Below are 23562 nucleotides of genomic sequence, written 5' to 3'. Positions count from 1 at the left end.
GACAGAGAGAGTTAGAGTTAGAGAGGGAGAGAGAGAGTGCGCTCCACTTTGCACACTTTGTTTTATTTATATCTCAGACACACTACTGCACAAGGGAACACAGATCTGGGGAGAAACAGAGGAGAGGGATGAAGGAAGTGAATGCATGTGTGTATGTGCTGTCTGTAATATAGAAATGAATGATTTATAGCATATATCTCATCTCAAAGCTCTACTAAATTCAGACCTCAGAGGACTGAATACTTTTTTATAAAAATATTAGCAGCAGCAAGTACAGGCTGTTATTGCAGGGCGGTTGAGTTAGTAGCTGTTTTCCTACAGGTGTGCAGAACAGACGCGTTGTACCCACCATCCCAACCTTTACTAATAAGGCTTTTACTGAGTTCACTGTGTAACACAGTCAAAAGCACTTACACTATATAAAACATTCACACATCAAAACACTGTAGAGCTCTGACCTGGAAGTGTTAAGTGTTAGCTAATGGAGCGCTTTCTGTTCATGCTCAAGGGAAGTTATATTTCTTTTCATTCTCATTTTTATTATGAAATCTAAAATGAGCATCCAGGTTGTGTTGTTGTCTGTATTCATGGGGGGTTGGGAGGATACTCTGTCCCTCTTTGCTGTGTCTTTCCTAATCTGAATGAACCTAGCATCCGATTTCGTCATCAAAATGGAGAGATATTTTAACCCCCTCCTGGCCGGTGGCATGACTCACTGACCTGGCCTGTTGTTGTTTAATGTGCCATCTGCACATGCAGTCACAGTCTCAGATTAGGCTAGATGAGGTATTACATGTAGAGATTATCTTAGTCTGACACTCTTTTTTTTTTCTTAGTGGCTTCTTTGTTTTGAGACTGAGTGGATTTCTTGGACAAAAGGATGCCAGACTTCAGAGGGGAGGTTTTAGCTGATTGAAGTTGACATCAGTCTGGATGGAGATGAGTGGCAGAAAGACATCTGCTCTTTGAGAAAAACGCTTTTCTTTCAGGTTCAGTTTTTTTTATATGACCTTCAGATAAGATTTCATTGTTCAAGATTTCATTGTTCAAGTTGAAGAATCATTTGCAGAAGGCAGAGCCTCTTTGTGCTCTTTTTCCCTTTACAAAGCCTCTGTAAGTTGCTCCCTGTTCACCACACCACAGCTGTGTGGAAACTGGAGAGGCTTGTGTAAAATGAAAATAGGTTGTTGTGGTGTTTCATAGTGCCTATGATGTAATGCTTTATATCCAGACACTCATTCATCAGGGGAATAAAAGCACAGGAGCTCCCTCTGTTGGTCCCATTTCTACCCTATAGAAGAGACCATAGACTGTATACAGTGTACTGAGGGACAGACACATTGTGTAATTTCCATATGACTTTAATCTCTTCCTTCTTTTCACAATACAGAACAAAACAGAAATGTAATTATCACACAGTCAAAGTACACACTAAAATACTTACTTCCCCATGCCAATGTTTCCTTGTCTGTTCAGGTAAATGTTCTGATAAGATCTAATTTGACTGAGAGTTTATTTATTAATCACTGACATTTGGTAATGCAAAGCATTTGACAGAAGTATAGTGTATTAAACTGCCACCTTGTCTACTTTATGCTGACAATGCCCTACTAAGCTGCTGTTCATTCACTTTTTGTCTGACAGACAGGTTGCAGATTCTTTCATTCTAAAAATGCTAACAACAGATCGCAAATCATTTGAATAGCTTAATGAGCAGGAGATAACAAAGGGATGACGAATCATAGAGATGGAGCGGGAGGTGAGGGAAAGCGAGCGAATTAAAGGTAAAGGAGGAGTGGAATAAAAAGAGATAGGTGGTCTTGTCCAGACAGGGAGGGTTTAGAGGTGTTTGATGATAGAGGGAGTACGTGGCAGCAAATCCTTTGAGGCTAATCGCACAGCTGCTTGGAGACCAGCAGCCTGCCTCCCTTCATCCCTCCCTTCGTCTTCTTTTTCCATCAGCTTTCATCTAATCACATCCTTATCACTCTTTAATGGTGACATCAAATTTAAAATGTGCAAAGAACAGATAAGTGCCTATCTTCATTTGCAATGCCAACATCTTCAAATGTTTCGTTTTTTTGGACGGATGCATATATATATATATATATATATGTAAAGGACAGACAGGTGGTGTTGGGTTTACGTGTCGTGTAGCCCAGGTCCCCCCTTGTCCCCTGGGCCGGCAGTGGCTCTCCCTCCAGCACTGTGAAAGCTGTTCAGACAGGCTGAGTTGGACTTGGCTGGAAGCAGAGACACGTCTGGCTGTCTGAAATGCAGCGTCTCCCTGCCTCACGCTGCAGAGTTTCTGTCTCCAGGCAGTTATCTCAGCCTGTGAGAGGCTGCTATTAACTGCTGCTCTCTTTGTTTCTATTCGCCCCCATACCCTGACTGCTCACCCACACGCTGCTTTTTGTCTTTCTACAGTGTGTTTTGTCTGCAGCTCGATAACATAAGAGCAGCTGAAGATGCAACTGCATCAACTCAGAAGACATTAGAAGATTTCATTCACCTTTTTAATATGTTTATTTACAGAACTCCTTTCAGTGTATGATTTCATACCCGTTACATTATTTGAGTAACGTTGATCGATATTAACCATTCTTAGACTAATAGTAGTGTAGAATAAACAAATGCTGTTTTTCTTCTCTCATTTAAACCAATTCATGTGAACCGAATGGTGCTGACGCAGCAGCTGCCTCATAAATCTGCAATGTGCCTTTATTTGTCTTCTATATCATATAAAACACTGGACCTTGTTGGTTTGGCAAGCCTCAGTTGTGTGTGTGTTTTGGACTGTTTGCATCCAGCCACTCTGTTTTTTTCCTTCCACCATAGTGGAACATATGGCGGGAACAACCTCCAGTTGCCATAGCAACACAGTGTTTGCAGTCACATGAAAAGTGTCCTCTGCAAGGACGTAAACGGAGCGCTGAATTGAGCCCTAATTACTGTATTGTTTCACTCTTCTCCATTCTCAAAGAAGCAGCTTTTATGCACTAATTTTATTGCTACAAATCAAACCAGTCTCCAGAGAGCTAGATCTCTTACAGGTCTTAATAGATGAATTCTTTGAGTAGTTTTATTTTCATATATAGAACTTGGTGTGGTGTATGCTTATTTGGTCTTTGCATATTACAGTCTGTAAGTGGGTCTCATCCTTGGAGCTCTCTGCCATCTGACCATCTGACAATATGATCCCAGTGACGGATCCAGATGGATCTCCAGGCAGACCAGTCTTATCCTGCTGGGACACACTGGGCCTTCACAGAGATTACAGCTCTGACTCCCTTCTTGGCCATGTGCTGTCTCATTTTGCATCACATCTCCCTGAAAAGTAATGGAGGTGTTTTTAAAGGCTTTTGATCTGAAGAAGTATCAGACATAATGTATATAAATGTAATAAGCAGGTAACACTTATCATTTTATACCCTGTTGGAGCTTTAACAGGCTGTGTAATGCTTTTGTGTAGCCTGATGATTTAGATTTGTCAGTGGAGCACATTGCAGTGTAATTAGAATATGTTACTCCTGCCATATTGTTGGCCTAGAAGAGCCATCTCTGCTGTGATGTGACCCCCGGGATAGTGGACATATTGACTATGACAGCAAAAGACATTTATTACCAGCCTCCTCTATAAACACTAATGTCTCAGCTCTGGATTTTTGTTGCATTGGCCATATTGTCCGTATCGATGGCTAGATGGTGTTTCAAGCCCCCTATGCCTTTCATGCTACAAGCTTTTATTTGATCCATGTTTGTGTGCATCTGTGACAAAGGACCCCCACAGGATGCTGAATGGCTTCGGCAATGCCTTGAGGTGAATCCTTATGGATTAGTTAAATCAATAGAGTGTGGGGTCCTCATCTCTTCTTCTGTCTGTGCTTTTGCGTGTGTGTGTGTGTGTGTGTGTGTGTGTGTGTGTGTTAAAGAGGTATGGTCCACAATAATGTCAAAGTTTGCTCTAGACATAGCATTTTCCAATATAGTTTTATATTGTTCATTGTTAAATACTCTGACTCTGTTTCTTCAGTTCCAGTCTGTGAAAAGGACCTGAGTTTGTGGAGCAAAATCTGGGTGTGTCTTTGCATCGACCAAAAAGTGTGTCAGTTGTCTTACTTAATTTAGGCAGAAAAGGGAAATATGGTAGAGCTCAATGGACAGGAAATACATATCAGATGCAGTGGTGAGATATGTAGTGAGCAAGCTTTATCAGAACAGGTTCAGCTGGTGGCCAGTACTTTGCCTTTTCTTCCATGTGGATACAGCAAAGTGGTTCAGAAGCAAAGTAGAGTGAGAAGTAGAGGGAGGGAGAGACGAAGGCTAGGAGAGAGGGAGAGAGAGAGAGAGAGAGACTGGAATACACACTATGCAGGCAGTGGGCTTCTGCAGCCAGTCTCATTTCGATTGAGAGGCATCATTTTCTACTGGGGAGGAGTGCAGACGGACTGATGTGGCGACAGATGACAAAGAGGAGCAACGTGAAAGGACTGAGATTGTATATTAGCAACAAAGAGACTTGGATATTTGGCTATATAGAAAAAGAAAGGGAAGGCAGAGGAAAGGTTGGATCTGGTGGTCTTCGTCGTCATCTGAGGAGGAGGCGTTGGGGCGTCTACCTGTGTGTCAGGCTGTAGCATCGTGGTGCGGAGAGGTGAAGCCTGCCGGCAGCCATGGCAGTGAGTGCGTGGCAGGCTCTGTCTCCACTGCAGTGGGCTCGCTGGGGATGGGACACACTGCTGGGAGGGGCAGGAGACGGGGACAGCCCGGGCTCGGATCCGGCTCTGGGGCTCCTCTGGCGTCTCTCCTGGGGCTCACGTCATGACAACATGATCAGTGCTGCCAGGGAGCCGATCAGACAGAGGTGAGACAGGACGGAGGGCTGGGGCCACATACCGTCAGATAATACATTGATCAGTGAAGCATGGAGCTTGGTAGTCAGGTTGTCTGGTGTGTATGTGTCTGTATGGTGCTGAGGAAGACCAATCAATATTGCTTTTGCTTAGGATGATAACATTAAGATTTGTATTTACAGCCCATTGTCATGCAGAAACTGGTCATTTCTCTGTTTTTGCCTCAGTGAACCCTGCCGTACCTCCCTTTTTATTCAATAACTGTGATATATTTGGTGTCTTGAGGTGGTCTTGTGTGTGTACGGGTGTTGCATGTGTGTGTTGAAATGGGGTAATTCTGTGTCTCAGATGTGTCAATATCTGTCACCTCGCTGCAGATTCAGCGTTTTCATTTGCCATAAAAGCCTAAGGGAGAAATGAAAACAGAAACAAATATTAGCCTGGGGCTTTTTTACATACACACTACAGGAAATATCACATGCTGCTCTTCCTACCTGAGTGAACTACTACCCTTAGTTAATCTGTATGATAAAGTATTTACACCATGCATTGCCTTTGAGAATGATCTTCAAACTGCTGACTTGGGAAATAAATGTGTCCTTCCTGATGTGAAGTGTCTGAAGGAGAGAAGTTTAGCTCAGATGCCGTCGTTTGAGTCATTACAGTGATGTCAGTCTGATTCACAGCAGCCTTGACTTAATCTGTCCTTGTGTTTTTTTACAGGAGCTCAGACTCTGATGGAGCATTTGAGACCCCTGAATCCACAACTCCAGTGAAGGCTGTTTCTCCTACTGAGCCCCAAATCCAGCAACTAACGTGCGATGACAAAGGTACAGTAAGAGAATTATGCCACGGTGCTCTGTTACCCTGTTGTAAAAAAGTAGGTGAAAGAAAGTCTTGTTGCACCATCTAGTGGAATACAGCAGTATCCATCTGGCTTTGTTTGTTGAGGCAAGCATCTCCACTGCACAAAACTGAGGCTTTTGGGATATTTAGGAAAGGCTGACCAATCAGTTCAGTCTGTCTCTCATATGGTTACTTTTTATGGCTTTCTGTTCAACTGAGAGACTCTTATTGAATTATTTATAGCACATTTATCTCTATAATTGGATGTGTCAGAAGCCAGCTGCAGCTTTTATCTCAATGCAGGCTTCCTTCACACCTGCATCTCACGCACAAACCAGTTAAAATATAAAAGAATTCCAATTTCATTTAATTTTGATGAATTTTGCGGAATAAAATCTCTTAACGTTATGTCTCTCCATCTTTTGCAGTAGCAGACACCTCAGTCAGTGATCCTGCCTCTGACTTGACTTCAGCTGATGCACTCGGCCGTTCCCCGTCCATTGTTTTTGATGAGAACAAGCCCATTGCAGCCAGCGGCACCTACAACATTGAGGTTATAGCTACAGATTCAACAACTCACACTCTGACCCGTTCACTTAGCCTCCAGGGAGGAGAGCTAGACAGTGCTGATCTGTTGGACGGATCAACAGTGGGAGGCTTCCGTCCACATTCTGAATCATTCAGTGTGGGCACAGAGAGTGCCCCAGGGACACTCCACAGGCCAAAGAAAGTCCGTTCTGGGTCTTTGAAGAAGAAGCCTCTTCTCAGACAGAACTCCAACCCAGAGAGTCCAAGACCAGCCTCATCCAGCAGCACCCCGGAGATCAAGAAGCGGGGAAAGCCTCGAGCTGCCAGCCCTCTACAGGCTCAGGAGGAAGCAGAGGGAGGATCTGCAACTCCGAGCCCTGGAGGAACCCTCCGAAGGACTAGGAAGAACCGTGTGGAGACTCCTCCTCCTCTGCCGGAGGAGACCAATCATACCAGCCAAGAGGAGAGCCTTGCTATCCCGGCTTTACCCTTGTGCCAAGAGGAGACCCCTCTCTCTGGTAGTCCAACAGGCCAAGACGAATCCCCCATCCCCCCTAGTACCACCTACACATGGGATCCAGATAATTTTGAGAACATCGACCCATTCAAGACTGGAGGTAGTAAAATTGCCAATTCCCCTGTTCTGGGCCGTAAAGGTCCCGTGTGTGCCCCCATTGCCACCCCTCCAGAGAGTCCCTCTGTCTCTGCTGTGGAGCCATGTCCTCCAGCTCCTCTTGAAGAGCCAATCACCAACCCTGAAGAGCAACCCATCATCCCCAAGCGTCAGTCAGTAAGGCTGGAGTTTGACTATTCTGAGGAGAGCAGTGAGGCTTCACACCAGGCCTCTCCCCCACCCAAGAAAGTAGGCAAGAAGCCCGGTGGCAAGATGCCTCTTAGGAAACCAAAGCTGGGGCTGAAGAAGGCCCCTCCAGCGCAGTCAGAGCAGCTGGACAACAATCCTCCAGCAACCCACAATGGCAACGAGGAGGAAATCTCTGTTCATAAAGCATCTTACAACTTCGAACCGGACAAGTGGGAGGATCCGAACTTCAATCCATTTACTTCTAAGAAAGGTATCACCAACTCCCCCAAACTATCCAGGCCGTCTTACAGCTTTGACCCTGGTAACTTTGATGACTCAGTAGACCCTTTCAAATCCTCCAATAAAATGGCCAACTCCCCCCCTAAGGCCTCTGCCTCCTTTGAACTGTCTTCCAATGACAATGATGAAAATGACAACATTGGGGACCTGGAGGATCAAAATCAGAACAAACCTGCCAAAAAGAAGAAAACTCCTATCAAATCGTAAGTTCAGTCTGTTACCACTGAAGCATACATTTAATGGAGAGTCCACACTCACTTACAGATCATTGTATTCATGTGTAGGAATGTCTACGTCTCTGTTGGTGTGGTTTTCTAGGTTAGTCTGTGTTTGTATGTTCTCCTCTTGTCTATTATGCCAGTGTTCTCTGTCTGTCTCTCTGTCACCTGTGTCTGTGTATTCCCATATGTCACAGGAAGTCCAGGGGTGTGTCTTCTCTATGTTGTCTGTTGTAAGTACAGGGACAACGCAACCATCCACTCTTTTTGACCCTTAATTCCATGTGGCCCCTTTTAAAGCAGCATGTTGCCCTGTTGTCCCTTTTCCTATTAACAGACACATCACAACGCCTTGTACTCACTGTCAAACTATTCCATTTAAACTTTTATAATACGGCCCATTTTAACTGGAGCACACCTGTTTTCAGTTCTCTATTATGTAGGTTACAATCCCATCTATGAGTACATAGTCCAGTACATACTGCCATCTTGGTATATGTTCTCAATACTTGCTGAAATACATGTACATTGTACAAAGAGCATTTAAACTTTGCTTTACTACTTTTGAAGAGTTACTACACACCAGCTGGAAATTCAACATGTGGAGCCATCTAATGCAATACAGCACAGTACACAAAAGTGCAACGCAAAGTGTAAATATTGGAACAAATTCAGTTATATGGTAAAATGTTCCACTACCTTTTTCTACTGAAACTGACAAAATATCTTTCTTCGTGACAGATTTGTGTTTACTGACATGCCACTGTGTTCCGTCTGCAAGTGTGAAACAAAGGAGGTGCTTGTGCTCCCTCTTGTGTTCATTGATGGCAATTGTTGAAAAAGCTATGTAATAATAATTATACTTTCAGAGATATACGGTATATATAGTTTTTCTTGGTTATTGTCCCTGATTAAGTAAGTTAATTGATACAGAATTGCAACCATGATATATATAGATTTTTGCATTCTGCTGAGAATCCCATTATTGAAGCGCAACTTCCTTTTCCAAAACAGTATTGCAATTTTACAGACTGAAGTAAGCACCAGCTTCCTATTCTATACTCCAAATTTAATGTAAAGGACATATCTGAAGTAAGCACCAGTTTACTAAATTGAATGTAAAGGACATATCTGAAGTAAGCACAAATTTACATTAAATTTGGAGTATAAAATAGGATGATGCATCCTGACAGTTGTAATAAATTGCTATCCAAGGACTTCCAGTTCTTTACAAACCTTTTGACAATCCGTGTTTTATGGGATCTGTAAATTGAAAACTGATAGTAAGAACCTTCCACTAACAGTTAATCTACAGTAATATATAATGTGTGCATCAATGGGCTAACTAACCTAATACATTACCAAGTACATTCATGTCTAGGATCTGTGTTATTAGTCCATTTGTGTGAAAAATAAACTATTCATAACACAGCAATCATACTCTTCCCTGTGAGACTACTAACTGTAGATTCAACAAACGTTTTCCTGTTTCGTTCATTTCAGCCACACATACACTCCAGTAAGTAGTTACATGGTAACGCTGATTCATGCAAATGATGTCGTCATTTTGTACCCAACCAGTTTCACATTTTAGCATTTGTGACTACACACATGAGATATAGCTAACACTGGGTGTTAGACAGAGAATGTTGGATGAATACTGAAGGTACTGAGTAGAGACTCTGGGTCTTGATGATTGATTGTTTCTCTTTTTCTCAGTAATACTTTCAGAGTGAAGAGATCGCCAAAGAAATCCCCATTGTCTGACCCATCCCAGGTGCGTACCTAAGTCTCCATATCTGTAGATTTCTCTCACTTTTGTCTGTCCGTATTTCTCCCTCTTCCCTCTGACTCTGTCACTGCCATCTCTTTTGGGTTGCAGGATCCTACGTCTGCGGATGAATCTCCCTCCCTTCACCCACAGGATGATCACGCCACAGACGAGGAGAAGCTGGCCTCCTCCACCAGTCACAAGTGGGCAGCCCTGCACGACATGGATACAGATTTGAACTCAGACCAACAAGACTTCCCTCAGCCATCTGACCTTACATCCTTTGTTAATGAGAACAGTCTTCCTCATCAGGCTCCAGGTGAGGCACTTTGTACCTCTAGCCACCTGTGTCCAAATAAATGACTAACAGAGATCAAAGCATACCACAGACAGGCGGTGCTGAAAGGAAATTCAAAGCTTATGTTTGGATCATTTACAACCACTTTACTCTTCATTCATCCAGTTACGTTATTGATTTTTGTTGTGGCATTGAACTAAGCCTGCTGGCCCAGTTCTCTATTGCCCTCTGACCTCCAGAAGAGCCACCTCTTCCCAGAGGCTGTGTGGCTCAAACCATCTGGGTCAGACATGAAATAACAAACAGACAGCCCTGCCTCTGCTTCTGATCCCATCGGTCCAGAGCTCAGCACTGGATGAAATGTCTCCCTGTTTCTTCTTCTGCATCTAAAACTTTGTTTTGTCTTTCTGTGTTAGTGCAAGACTATGAAATTGAGTACATGGAGAAGATTGGCTCCTCTTCGCCTGTGAGTATTATGTTTTATACATATATATGCAATATATGCAATTTGAAATTAGAATTCAGACTTAGGCAGTTTGTGCTTTATTATATGTCTTGCAGCCACTGTCTGTGAAGAAGCCATCTTTGTACCTGAAGTTGGACTCGGTATCTGACAATTTAACCAAGAATACGTGTGCACATGGATTTGAGCCCAGCTCCCCCTGCACAGGGTACATCTCACTGCTCTACTGCCCTGCATGTTTTTTTTTTGTAATGTGTAGTTACTTTGCAGTATTTATAGATTGTATGTTCACTGTATAGGAAGTCTTGTGGTGCAAACCACAACAATTTGGTTTGCATAATGCACGCAGATCGGCTGCTTTTCATTAGCACTCTAATCCATCATATACAGAAAATGACATGCCATGTCCCTCTCTCTGCTCGCCTCATCTCACTCTGTGCAGGAGTTTTGAGGAGATGGAGGCCCAGATAACAGCGGGTATGAAGACACCGGTGCTGAGCTCCCGGCCTGGTCCTGACGGCTCTGCTGGGGACAAGGGCAGGAAGAGAGAGAGCGAGGCACTCAGCCGAACACAGAGCACAGAGAGGGATGAGCAGGTCAGTCATATTCAAACTCAGTGAGCAGTTATCGCACATGTTGTGAAAAAAATCATCATTTCTGTGTCTTGTCACTGTCATGTAAGGAGAATCTGTCCGTTTTGATTATGTAACAAACACCATGTCATTGTTTAATCACAAGCGGGAGAGTGCTACACTGCACATGCTTTTTTGTAGGCCCTCCAACATGAGCACCATCAGTCATAGGGATTCTCATTCAAGCCTTGTCACTGATAACACATAGCCAGTCCGCCAGACTAGGTTCCCAGCTTGAGCTCAGTGACTCAGCTCCCAATGCTGCCACTCAAACACTCAGCGCTTGCTTTGCCATGCTGACCCCTGCCCTCCTCCCTGCCCTCTGCCTACTCCTCCCGGTGCCCCTGTAGCCCCATAGCCAGGGCCCAGAGGAGGTCCCTGCTCCAGCCCTGGCCATGCCCATGTTAGACAGGCTGTCTGAGTGTGAGGACCCCCTGCAGTACCTGGAGCCTGACCTGGCAGAGACCAACCCCACCGCATTCGCCCAAAAACTACAGGTGTGTTGACAGACCACACATGACCCCTCTTGATAAACCTTACAGGCCTTGCCTCTGGTGGCCCATTTGCGGCCCTGATATGTGATTGTGTGTGTTTTTGTATGAACGTTACTCCCATTGTGTCACCATACGACATCTTGCCTTTTCTTTTTCCCATTTTTTCCCTCCTCTTACTTAAGTTTTAGCTTACTGTGTGAAATAGATTGATGGTGTGTAAAAATGTAGACAGTCGCAAGTGTGTGCGCTCAACTCAAGTTTCTATATGTTTTCCCTTTGCTCTCTCATCCTTGGGCCGCAACCTCCCCCCTTTACCCCCTGAAATACATCAATCCCCTCTCCCCACCCCCCACCACCATGTGTGCGGCCCAGGAGGAGCTGGTGCTTGCTGCCCTGAGGATAGAGGCTCTGCAGGTAGCCAAAAACATCTCTCAATGCCTCTCCCTCTCCACTGTAAACCCCCAGGTACTGCGTTGAGTCCTGCACCTGCTGTACGAAAGTGTGTGTGGGTGTATGTGTGTGTGTGAGGAAAGATGCATCTTGAATGAGTGCTTACAGAAAAGCAGGTGTGTGTGTAAAATGCATGTGCGCGTGACTGTAGTGTGCGTGCATGAGTGTGTGTCAGCCTGCCTATCCCTCCCCCTAAACACACCATTCTGAGTGTGACTGTGAACTCATGGCCTTATCAACATGGTGGCTGCACCACTACATCCGCAGTCCTGCCACCTCTTCAGTCCCCACATATGAAATCTCTAACATGGCTTAATGCGTCCACCTCCCGCCCCGACTAGCAGCGAGCTCTTTCAGGTTGACTCCTCAGGAACTGAGTGCTGTTCCTTCCTCTTTGTTTCTTGCCTTTATTATTATGCATGTTGGGCAACATGCATGTTGCCTGTTCATGAGAGGCTTACATGAGCAAGAATGTGACTGGGAATGTCTCACACTAGACTTGATATCAGCAGCGGAGGAGTTATATGGATGTAACTCTCCCAGATGTATTTGTTGATGCTTTGCTCATCATCACCCCAAATCCCAGTCACATTCTTGTTATATGATTTGGTCCTTTACCCAGACTAACAGCACTAACAAACAGATACATCAGGTAGGTGTCAGTATTCAGTTTGGTTGGAATTTTAGGTAGGACTTTTTAGGTAGGATTTTTGCTGGTTGGAGGGCTTGTGCTGAAACAGCACATGTCTAGATATAAGAACAGTGAGATTTTTTGCGTTGCTTGATGGTCAGTGGTGAACCTTACATATTTTATGGTCAGTGGAAAAACTTGTTGGAGTTGGAGCAGGGCAGGCGCTCCCCGGTCCTCTTTCCTTCCATGTCTCATGCTGTTGTCCCACACATTTTACAGTCTCGACTCAAGAAACCCAGCACTCGGCGGTGGAATATCAACGGTTCACCCTTACTTAAAGTAAGAGTAACACTGTACCCTTGTGACCTGTCCCCGTCTTAATCCAACTACAGTGCAGTCCAAGTATTTGGTCATAAACACACTTTTCATAGTTTTTGGCTCAGTGCACCAGCAAACTGGATTTGAAATAACTATGAGGTTAACGTGCTGACTTTCAGGTGATTGAAGGCGTTCACATCTACAGGAATCACAGCCCTTTTATACATGTTTTACACAAATTCAGCACCATACCCTCCTAGTGCTGAGCCAAAACAATTGACCAAATACCTACAGACTGCTCTGTATAATCTAACTCCTGTAGACCCCAGAAGTCCAGAAGCCTGAGACATTTTTTCAGGTCTCCTTACATTTGCTGCCTACCATAGCTGTGCTTTGTCCCTGTGAGCGAATGTGTCAGAGTTGTGTTTTCTGCAGTTATATTTAGTATCTCTCTTGTAGTCTTTATACATCTACTACTGGGTTATGTTTGTGTTTGATGTAGTGTTTGATGAGTGGCTTCAGCTTGTGTCTTCAATTTGCCCCTTTTTTGTTCACATTAAGTAGTTTTTCCTTAAGACTATGTGATTTTTACCTGCAAGAACTGCTTAAAAGTTTGCAGTTTACTTGACATGTTGACATGGTGAGGATGCTTTTTGTCCAAGGCAAAGCGGGCAACTGCCCCTGGGCCCGAGACCCTCAAGGGCTACAAAGGCCCCAGGTTGTTTGTCTGGCAATTACTTTGTGGTAATTTCATTAATTAAAATTAATTGGGAGGGTAAGCCAAATCAATCATCATCTGACTAAAAGCAAAAGATGTCCATGTTTACCAAAACTTGACTAGTCTTTACCCTCAGTGGAATAACTGCTCCAACCAGACTGCACACTTCACTCTCTTTTCCACATATTAGTGGATCTCAGTCTCCTTGTCCCCTGTGTGCCCCCACCATTTAATCAAATCCTCCCGTAATTCGTCTCTCCCAAGGATGACTAAATCCCTTTCAGAGCAGAGTTTTAGGAGCCCCAAAATGGTACAGAGGATTGTTTCTGCATTTTGATGAGGTTTTGTGTGAGGACTTGTTGGTAGAGTATTGTCATAGGTTGTAATGGTCACATGCATATATACTCTTTCTAATGATGAATTCTGTGGATTTTCTGGTTCACCTCACATCATAGTCTTTGTAATTATAAAAGAATTGGGCACTGTAACAGGTTACAGTAAACACTATGATCCTAGCCACAACAGGTAAGACCATATTTACTGTTTGTAATACGACTAACATCGATATCTAATGCTGCCCAGTACCCTGTCCTCCCTCTCCTGTATATGATGCAGTCCTTGCTGTATCAACTGCTACCCTCCTTCCCCTCTGCCTTGCCTGGACCCAATCACATTCAAGCTACTGCGATGAGCAGGTGATCATGACTGCTCAGCTGGGGGCAGCATCAGCCAGATCACTTGGCTAATACTGTGGCAATGAAGACTGTTTCATCCAATCATGTGGCGGCTGACCCAAGTCTTCAGGAACATCACTAGCCTGCCTCATTTACATATTGATTTTGCTGTGTGGTACATTATGATATAGTTTGATGCTGCCTTGCAGTTTGGTTCAGGAATCCTGTTGAGAATGTGCGGGTGGTCTCGAGGGTGAGGGTGTCCCCATTTGTAGCTCAGTCTGGTTTGTGACTGGTGATGTTTCCTTTCCTCTCCTTCTCCTTTGGTGCCTGGAAGCAGCACAGAGACGTGTCATCTCCAGTAGAGAGTGCCGTGTCCAAGAACTCCCTGTACACCAGGACTACCAACTACATCGAAGCGGAGAGTCCCCACCTGCCCAGAGATCTGGACCACTCACTGGGAATTGCAAGAGAGGAGGTGCCTCCAAAATGTTTATTTTTATTCTATAAGTCTTAAATGCTGTATATACTTCAATTCAACATCTCACAATTTACTTCATGATTTTGTCACCCTTCTCAGATTGTGACAAAGGAGAAAGAAGTGCTGGAGTGGCAGAGGAAGTATGAAAACAGTCGACAGGAAGTGGTGGAGATGAGGTAAGAAGTAGCACCTTGGGTTGTCCCCATACGCTACAGAATGTTTTTAACACTTCCCTGCGTTTCATGATGTTTTCAGACACCGCCATTTAACCTGTCAGTTGGTTTATCTCGCTTATACTGTCACCCAAAGCCATGGTTAACTGCGGAGTGGAGAGCCAGTTAAAGAAGTCCATCTCAATCTTACTATCAACATGAGTCTTAGCTGTGCAGAATATAGGAATAGATGCTGTTTATATGTTACGTGTAAGGTAAGTTAAAAAGTTAGATATCCATGAGAAAATGTGTTAGGGGCTGTCATTTAGATTATACACCTCCAACTGCCCGACAACAGCTCAAAATTGGTATTACAAACACTCAAATTTACATCTACAGAAGATCAATCTAAGTCAGACAAATGGCTGCTAATGGGGGTTCAAGGAGATAGAGATATGCAGCACTAAAACCTTGTTCTCTGTCAGCAGGTGGTGGTTGTGGGTCCAGCTGGCCATAGCTCACTAAGTGTGGATAAGACAGGGCTTACTTTATTTGACTGATTGGGCCCAGGATAAGGAAGGGCTAAGAGGCTAAAGGGAAGGCATGGCTAATCAATCCTCTTACCTCTGGCAACCTGCTTTTCCCAAAACAAGTCTTCCTATTGGGCCAGCTGGTTCTTGGCTTGGAGTGTGGGGGGAACTTACAGCAACAAGCCTCAGATGGAAACTGGACACTGATAAAAAAAAAACATTTTGTGTGTGTTTGTCGTTTATATCAAAAAATATCTCAAAATAGCATTTTTTTCCCCTCAGCTATCAGATGTCCCCACCAGAAAATTAGCACAATATCAAACTTATGACCAAAAGCGCAAATGGTTTGGCAGAAGTGTCAGACCCACAGCTATCTGATTAATATCCACCCAATTCTAGCTTTTTATTTAGACATCTTGCTAATGAGACAGACGGGTAAACAAAATCTTCATATATCATTTTCATGGATGGAGACAAATACATGAATTGTTTAAAATAAGATTGTTGTAGAGGCATGTGTACTTTGAAATAATTTGTCATACTCATATAATCCCATCCATATCCTACGATTTCTCATCCACAGGAGGATTGTTGCTGAGTATGAGAAGACAATTGCACAGATGATAGGTGAGTTCAATGTTAAATTTAGGTTTGCATTTCTTACAAAACCCAAGCGTTGGTGACAGATTACTGGACACGTACATTTTCTTTTAAGCCAGTTACTTTTGTTCCCCAACCACTAATTTTTGCTGCACTTGAGTTAAGTATTTTTTTTACCCTCCGACACAAGCTAGCTTTGCTATGTGCTTGCTTTCATGTATGATTGATACGAACTGAATCCTGATGTCATTGGAGGGGGAAGTGCTCACGTTTGCCCGCTCGTGTCCAGCTTCTCTGGACTCATTAAATCTCGCTGCAGGGTTCCCTCTCTGCATTATTCCTGCTCTCACCTACATCTTCTTCGCCACATGAAGATTTGATTTTTGCTGCTGTCTAATTTAATTTCTTACTCTCATTAAAGCACTGTCACAAAAAAAAGGAACAATCTGTCTCTGCTCGTGTCTAACACTCGGCTCTCTCACGTGTCTTGGCCTCCCAGCTTGACTTAACACAGTCCCTTCTTTTCTGTTCTGCTCCCATCTTTGCCCCTTACTATTTGATAACCCTGACAGGCATGCCAGGTGAGTAACGCAGAACTGTCCGTCACTTGTTTTGTGTCAGCTCACATCGCTCCATCCGTCCGTCAGAGAGGGGAGCAGATGTGCTCACTTTCTTCATCTCATCCAGTGACATTTGTTTGTCCATTTTGTTGCATCTCATCCTGTATGTTGAGACACTGAATTGTTTTAACGGATAAAAATAATCTTTTGTCATTTTCTATTAAGCTGCCCTTTATTTTACCCGTCAGTTGCTGATAGTAGTGCAACATTATACAAATTAAGAAACTTTTAGAAACTTTTAGTACAAATACACACTGGAAATCTTTATATGCACATCTGTACTGTAGATAGTCATTCATGCAGAATTAGTGAGATAAGCAGGTTGGTCATATAAACTTGTGGAAAAGGGAAAGTTGGGAGGGGGCTGAAATACTGTGGGAGCTTTGTCATTGAATACTGAAGGTAAAGCAGCAGCTGCCAGCTGTGTCTCTGTGGTTTACAGGTCTCTTTGATTGTCCCATTGTTCAGTGTTTTTGTTTGCATGCTACACTGGTTTATCAAATATACTCATATAGTGTAGTATAAAATGCTGTTAAATCATATTAACCCTCAAATCCATTTTGATATATTGTCAAAAAAATAAAGTATTTGTTTGTATATATGTGTGTTGGTCTTTAAACAGTGTGTGTCCATTACAGCAGACTCTTCAGTACATAGACGGATGATCTGATCTGCAGTATATTTGTGTGTGTGTGTCCATCAGAGGATGACCAGAAAGAGAAGTCTCTCTCCCATCACACCATCCAGCAGCTGATCATGGAGAAGGACCAGGCCTTGGCCGACCTCAACTCTGTGGAAAAGTCTCTGGCCGACCTCTTCCGACGTTACGAGAAGATGAAAGATGTACTGGAGGGCTTCCGCAAGGTGACTGACACACAAATTATTCACATCTAATGAGTGTTTTTCAGCATGACTGGCCTTGTAAGTCATCTAAAATGTAGCTTGACAACCCTTATGGTAAGTAATTAAAAATATCTCTCCCTCCGTTCAGAACGAAGACGTTCTGAAGAAATGCGCTCAGGAGTATCTGTCCAGGGTCCGTAAGGAGGAACAGCGCTATCAAGCCCTGAAGATTCATGCAGAGGAGAAACTAGACAAGTGAGTCCATACATCCTCTCTTTATGTCATGTTTTGACTGTTATTTCCCCAAAGGGCAAACACCACAATGCACTAACTGCACAATAACTCAATGCAGAGCTGAAATGTGTTTGGATATAGGCCAATGTAATTAGCTGTTTCTATAGATCATTTATACTACATCTATTGGAAATTTCCAGAGATTAATTCTGTACTGGCTTCGCAAACGTGAGGCTTTTGCAAAGACTTCCCAGGCTTATGGGAGTTATGGAGAGGTGACTTGATTCTCATTGTATCCCTTGTGTGTTTCCAGGGCCAATTCGGACATAGCTCAGGTGCGGGCCAAGGCCAAGCAGGAGCAGGCCGCCTACCAGGCCAGTCTGAGGAAGGAGCAGATGAAGGTGGACTCTCTGGAGCGCACTCTGGAGCAAAAGGTCAGTCAGAATTCCTCATTAACTAAGATATATATATATATATATATATATATATATATATATATATATATATATAAATGTATTGATATATTAAAATATATCAAAGCGAACAAGTATATAAACTGTAATTTGAATTGTTTTACAGAACAAAGAGATCGAGGAGTTGACAAAGATCTGCGATGAGCTGATCGCCAAGATGGGGAAGAGTTAGCGACCACACCACACCCAGGCCAACTCTCACAGAGAAGAGGAGTGGTTGTAGAAAAGCTACTTTGAAAATGAAGCGGATCAGTAATATTTACCACTCCTCCAAGGACTGATGGACATTAAGTGGTCTTTGGGTTCAACATCCTACTGACTTTGTGTATACCAGGATCCACAGGAATGGCTTCCTCTTAATCCCTCTGTACATTTTTGATGTGTCAGTGTATTGTACTGTATCAGGGGTCTGGTTTAAAGTTTTAGAAAATGTATCATATCATGCGTGTGTCTGCGCGTGCGAGTGAGTGTGTATGATAATGAGAAAAGTGAGAATTGATTGTTTGTGGGTTAAATTATCTGTAATGATGTTGCCATGACAGCCACTGAAGGAGAAGACTGTTTACCCACTCCTGTTGATAGACGTTGCAAAAGAGTAACAGAGACTTTGATTCATTCATAAAATGTTGATACACCACTAAGAGAACACAAACTATCACAATAGTTTACTGCATGTGAGAGACCTGTAATGTTAATGTTTGTATATACTATAGGAAAAGTATGAAAAAGACTCATCTGCATTTTTGATAGTTATTCTGTCATCCTCAGCCCGCCTCCCTCATGTAACCTTGTAGATATTTGTCATACTTGTCATAGCTTCCTCGTTGAAATTGTGGGACTATATTTTGGATTTTATTTTGATATAAAGCAAACTAATCGTGACTGTATCCAGTTGTGACCAGCAGTAATTTAAGTTTCGATTGACATGTCCTAGTCCTGCTATGGTCGTTGTGTCACACTGAGGAATAACTTCTCTGCACACCTCCTGTACAGCATCTGCTTACAAAGTGCAATAAAAGATGGCAATACAGCACACTGGGTTTCCTCTGGTTCTTTTCCCACATTACATGCTTTTTTTCCACTGAGAGTCAGAAGGGCTTCCATGTGAGATACCAAACATCATGGTGAAAAGGCTCTCTGCATCTGTCTGAAAGAGATTATCTGACCTGGCATGGCCGACGATAAATCAGGGTTAAGATGTGATGTGACTCTTTGACATTGTACTGTTTCCAGGCAGCGTCTCAGGAAACAAGATAGACAAGCACAGATGATCTTGCTTATATTTAAATGATGCACTGATGCATTATAGACCTGTTTTTGTGTTTGTTTTCTTGTTTTCTCTTACTTTAGATCCCCAATCAGGGGATACTTCTGTACTTGCCTGTACTTGGGGTATGTGGAAAGATGCTAATTTGAAAAAAAAAAAAAATAATAATTTTGATTTAGTAAAATATACACATTTCCACATATTTGTGTTTAAGAGGAAAATAAACGCAAATAGAATTACAAATTACTGTGAGGCTGATCTTTCATGTATTTATTGCCACGATAACCAATAAACTTCCAGCTACAATGCTACAACTGCACAGGACATTCCTCCACGCGGAGTGTGATTGAGTGTGAAAACTAGTCAGAAAGGTTGAAATAGATTGCTGAAAGTAATGGATAAATGGTTAAGAATCAAATTTCTGCCACTCGAGGTTTATATATGAATGCAAACTTACAGACCAAGCTTAAACATCACCATTCCATTTTTATGGAATAAATAATTAGTATTAAATAACATCCAGTTTAAAATCCATTTGAAAGAACATATTTAGAACACGAGTGGTGTCACAGGACGAGTGCTTGACTTCGTCTGTCTGCCAAAATACCAGAGCAGATTCCTTCTATGTGAAAATCTACTTGGCAATAAAACCCGTTTCTGATTCTGTCAAAATGTCGCTGAATATTTTCTAATTTCACACAGGCAAATGTTTCCAAGCATCCTGTGACAGATGAACCTGGCACTGAAGAAACTAAATGCACACCTGTAGAGCCACAGTGCCAGTAAAAGTTCAGAGATCACTTTCGTCGTGATCAGTCCTGGTGCAGCAGGGTGATGTCAGTGCTGGACCAGGTGGAGGAAGAGCCAGACTCAGGATGGGTGTGGCTAGAGCACAGCGATAAGGTGAGAAGTACAGAATTCTGGTTTAGTGTCTTTTGCCCATCCAGGCTGAAGAAGCAACTATTGACCCACAACACAGAGCGTGGGCCCCAGTGGAGGGGCTGGTAATCTCCTCGTCAGTGCAGGAGCTGATATTAGCTCATCTGATAGCTCAGATTAAGCTCAGGGGGCTTTAGGAGCAAACAACCTGCTTTTCATTGTGTGATCAGGACGACCGAGGACCATGAGGGCTGTCCAGTACTGTCCGCTGCTCCTGCTGTCTCTGGTCTTGCTTGCAACCAACAGTAAGGTCCAGGTTATTATTTTTTGCAACCCTCCCTTTTATATCGTTGCCTTACCCCCTCCCCCTTCAGGTACTCTTCTCCCTTGCCGCTCTTGAATTTCCAAGAATAGTTTGCATTTGTTGTTTTTCTGTCCATTTGTCTTTTCCGGGAGGCAGGAACCTGTTGAGTGAATAACTGTCCGAAATAGCTTTGCTATTTTACGTTAAGACCTAATAATGACTTTATTTTTATTTATTTTATGTTAAGTCTGCTAATTGCTGTTAATTTCTCTGCTAATTCTAGTTTTGCCTCCCTTCAGTCTGTCACCCTCCTCTGTAACTAGCATGCAATCCTAGCAGATAATCTCTTAATAGGCCTGCAGGCTAATACTTCTAGCATGTGTAGAGCAGCTCTGCTGTGGGGATAGATTGGGGTCAACTACACACAGAAGGGGGCATTTGCCAACATGCAGAGGAAGCAAAGAAATGAGACCAACTACTCAAATTCATAAAAGAGATTGTGGTTTGTGCTCGTTGTTTTCATTGTTTTACTGTTAAAGTCAGGATTTTAGCAGTAAAAGGGCTGAAAGTCTAACATTTAGTAATTTATTACTTGGTCTCATTAAGTTGATTTGCTGGTTTGATTAGAAAATGTCACCTTTCTGGTCAACACCTGTATGGAAACAACACTTTGTGTGTCTGAGCAACTTTTCTGTCCTTCCTCTCATAACCGAATGATGAAAGACGAGTCTAGGGGTTGAAGCAGCTTATTTTGATGGCTAAGACAAGAGATGTGCTGCTACAAAGAATGTTCGAAACTTTCGTGATTCCTATAAGTCCAGCTCGGTTTGATCCTCTTCGGAAGCAGCATTAAAGGCTGTTTCTGAAGGGCCATTTTCAAATTTAGGAGACAGGGTGAAGATTTTCAACAGGAAGCATTATAGTGATATTTCATTATAGTGAAGGAAGTGAGTAAATTAGTGCTCTTCACTTTACTCTCACTGTGCTTGTGGAACAGTGTCACATGTGAATTTACCATGCCTGTGTATTCCTGCTCGTCAGACCCATAGATCCTGTGTTCGTAAAGGATAAAAATATCCAGAGTTGAGGCCCTTGTAGACGCTGTTTGATCTTAACACTGGCCCGGAATTGATGATAAATGGGACTCAGTTAGCTCGAGTATGCCACAATGTACTGCAGTCTTCAACATGCCAGAGCAGCTGGCTGTTAAGACTCACTTGTACCAATGTCTAAACATGGCAGCAGTAACATTAGCAGCATTAAGTAGCATATTCATGGCTTGAAAGAACAATACAAGTACAGTAACAGTACAAGTTTTTTTTACCATCACTGAGATATTTGGTGGAAAATCCTACCTTTGCATCATAAACAGTTCCCATCAACTAACATCAACACCAACTCCCAGCACTAACATCAGGGCAGTCTGACAATAACAATGGGTTGGCAGTTGTACTGTATTTCCCTTTAAATCTTCTCCACTTGCAACCAAGTCTTGTTTGATAATAATAATCATAATAATAATAACTTGCATTTTTAAAGTGCCTTTCAGGGGACCCAAAGACGCTTCACATTTAGAGGGCAGACAGAAAAACACATAGGAGGCAGACAAAGTGTATGAGCACTATTTCTCATCTTGGAATTATATGGTTTGATGTGACTTTTATTCATTCAAAATTAACTTATTTCCGTACTCCTGATATTTGATTATTATTATTATTATTATTATTATTATTATTATTATATTCATATTTAATGTTTGAGTTAAACATAGAAATCACAGAAATATTTTTTTTCATGTAGCGACATATTTGAGGCTGCCATCAAGATAAAACTTCAACAAGCCATGATTTGACTGCTTTCATGGTAACACTTTGTATTAGCATGTGCTGTAGCCGTATATCTTTTCTATTTCCTTCAGGTGAGGCTCTGCGATGTTATACCTGCATGGGCTCCAATAACGACGACTGCAACCGGCAAGGCTCCAAATCTTGTCCCAGCTACTCTGATGCCTGCGCTGTGGTGGTGGGCCATGACAGTGAGTCCAACAGTGACAGTGTAGTAGCCTTTCTTTTTCTAGTTCTCTTTCTACCTTTCTTCTACCAACAAGAAAGATCCATAAAACGATGTGTATCTGTATGTGAGGATGTGTGTGTGTGTGTGTGTGTGTGTGTGTGTGTGTGTGTGTTTAATGGAGGACAGGCTGCTGTCTGGAGACACATCCCAGTCAGCAGGGGGTCTGAGGCTTTTAAGGGAATGAAGAGCTTTGCTGCTCCCACTCGATCAATATCCTTAATGAGGACACCATGTGTTCATGGCACAGAGAATTCCTCTTCACAAAATTAAGTTAACTCACTTTACTAATTTAAACCTGCACAAGGCAAGCGTTTTACATAAATATACCTTACTAATTATCTAGAAGTGGGGCAACAGCTGGGACCATCACCAAGTCTGTAAATGACACATAGTAGATGGACCAGATTTAAAGTGTATAGTGTGTACTGGACACCCACAGACAAAGTGGGTGTCCAGAATGAAAGAAAGAATGAAAAAGAAGACTGAAGCTTCACAGCCCAGGCAGTTTTATTATCGGAACAAGCTTAATCAATTTTAGTGTAAGACAGCTGCTAAATCAGTGTAACTGACTTCTATTTCTGTCTGTTTGTCAGGTGGGGTGATGAAGTCATGCTCCTACAAGTCCTTCTGCAGTCAGGCCAACAGCCAGGGCTACAGAGCACCAGGTGTCAGGGTCCACTGCTGCTACGGCGACGACTGCAATGTGACGAGCTTCACCTCCCGTCTGCCAGGACTCAGCTATCTGCTGCTGTTTCTGCCTCTGTTGTTCCACTGCTTTTTCACTTAGACACACGTTTCAGCTACATCATCAACTACTGTTGTTGTTACTCTAAAAATGCCAAATAACCCTGCCTAACATCACACTCAGTGCTGTCCTACTCACTGCCCATCCACTCCACTTTGGTTGACCTTATTTATCAAAACAGAAGACATCAAGGACTTACTGTACGTAGAAGAGCTTGAGGTGCTGAGTGTGACTGCGTGGATTATACGCACCACGTTAGATTGAATTCATTAAGCAGTACTCAAGTAGATGCGTCTTTCAATGGATTTCACTAAACCAATAACTAGAGAATCCTATGGGGAGTGCTGAAATAACAGTCAGAGATA

General features: G+C 42.9%; 2 protein-coding genes across 2 annotated transcripts in view; both read left to right on the top strand.

Annotated features, from left to right (window-relative positions):
* The window catches only part of tacc2 (transforming, acidic coiled-coil containing protein 2), a 48634-nt gene extending 29672 nt beyond the window's left edge, over positions 1-18962 (top strand). Inside the window, 17 exon segments of the mRNA XM_070916529.1 lie at positions 5577-5683; positions 6128-7532; positions 7745-7780; positions 9267-9324; positions 9430-9637; positions 10033-10082; positions 10178-10287; positions 10522-10675; positions 11062-11208; positions 11578-11670; positions 14337-14474; positions 14577-14653; positions 15743-15786; positions 17083-17243; positions 17371-17477; positions 17770-17890; positions 18036-18962. Of these exon segments, the coding sequence (XP_070772630.1) occupies positions 5577-5683; positions 6128-7532; positions 7745-7780; positions 9267-9324; positions 9430-9637; positions 10033-10082; positions 10178-10287; positions 10522-10675; positions 11062-11208; positions 11578-11670; positions 14337-14474; positions 14577-14653; positions 15743-15786; positions 17083-17243; positions 17371-17477; positions 17770-17890; positions 18036-18101 (3082 nt within the window). The 3' untranslated portion in view covers positions 18102-18962.
* Positions 18963-20319: 1357 nt separating this feature from the next.
* On the top strand, positions 20320-23239 carry ly6pge (lymphocyte antigen 6 family member pge). The gene is made up of 3 exons (XM_070916528.1): positions 20320-20380; positions 22298-22414; positions 23046-23239. The coding sequence occupies exons 1-3, from the start codon at positions 20320-20322 to the stop codon at positions 23237-23239; spliced, it is 372 nt and encodes a 123-aa protein (XP_070772629.1).
* Positions 23240-23562: the final 323 nt, after the last annotated feature.

The sequence above is a fragment of the Enoplosus armatus genome, chromosome 12 (genome assembly GCF_043641665.1).
Source record: "Enoplosus armatus isolate fEnoArm2 chromosome 12, fEnoArm2.hap1, whole genome shotgun sequence".
NCBI lineage: Eukaryota > Metazoa > Chordata > Actinopteri > Centrarchiformes > Enoplosidae > Enoplosus > Enoplosus armatus.
The sequence above is the reverse complement of the archived record's forward strand: the minus strand, read 5'-3'. Positions and strand labels throughout refer to the sequence as shown.

What these genes read in the sequence shown, in the direction of transcription:
- ly6pge (XM_070916528.1), top strand. Translation starts at nt 20,320, where the DNA reads ATGAGGGCTGTCCAGTACTGTCCGCTGCTCCTGCTGTCTCTGGTCTTG. An exon ending in GGTCTTGCTTGCAACCAACA is followed by an intron (nt 20,381 to 22,297) that starts GTAAGGTCCAGG and finishes TATTTCCTTCAG; the next exon opens with GTGAGGCTCTGCGATGTTAT. An exon ending in TGTGGTGGTGGGCCATGACA is followed by an intron (nt 22,415 to 23,045) that starts GTGAGTCCAACA and finishes TCTGTTTGTCAG; the next exon opens with GTGGGGTGATGAAGTCATGC.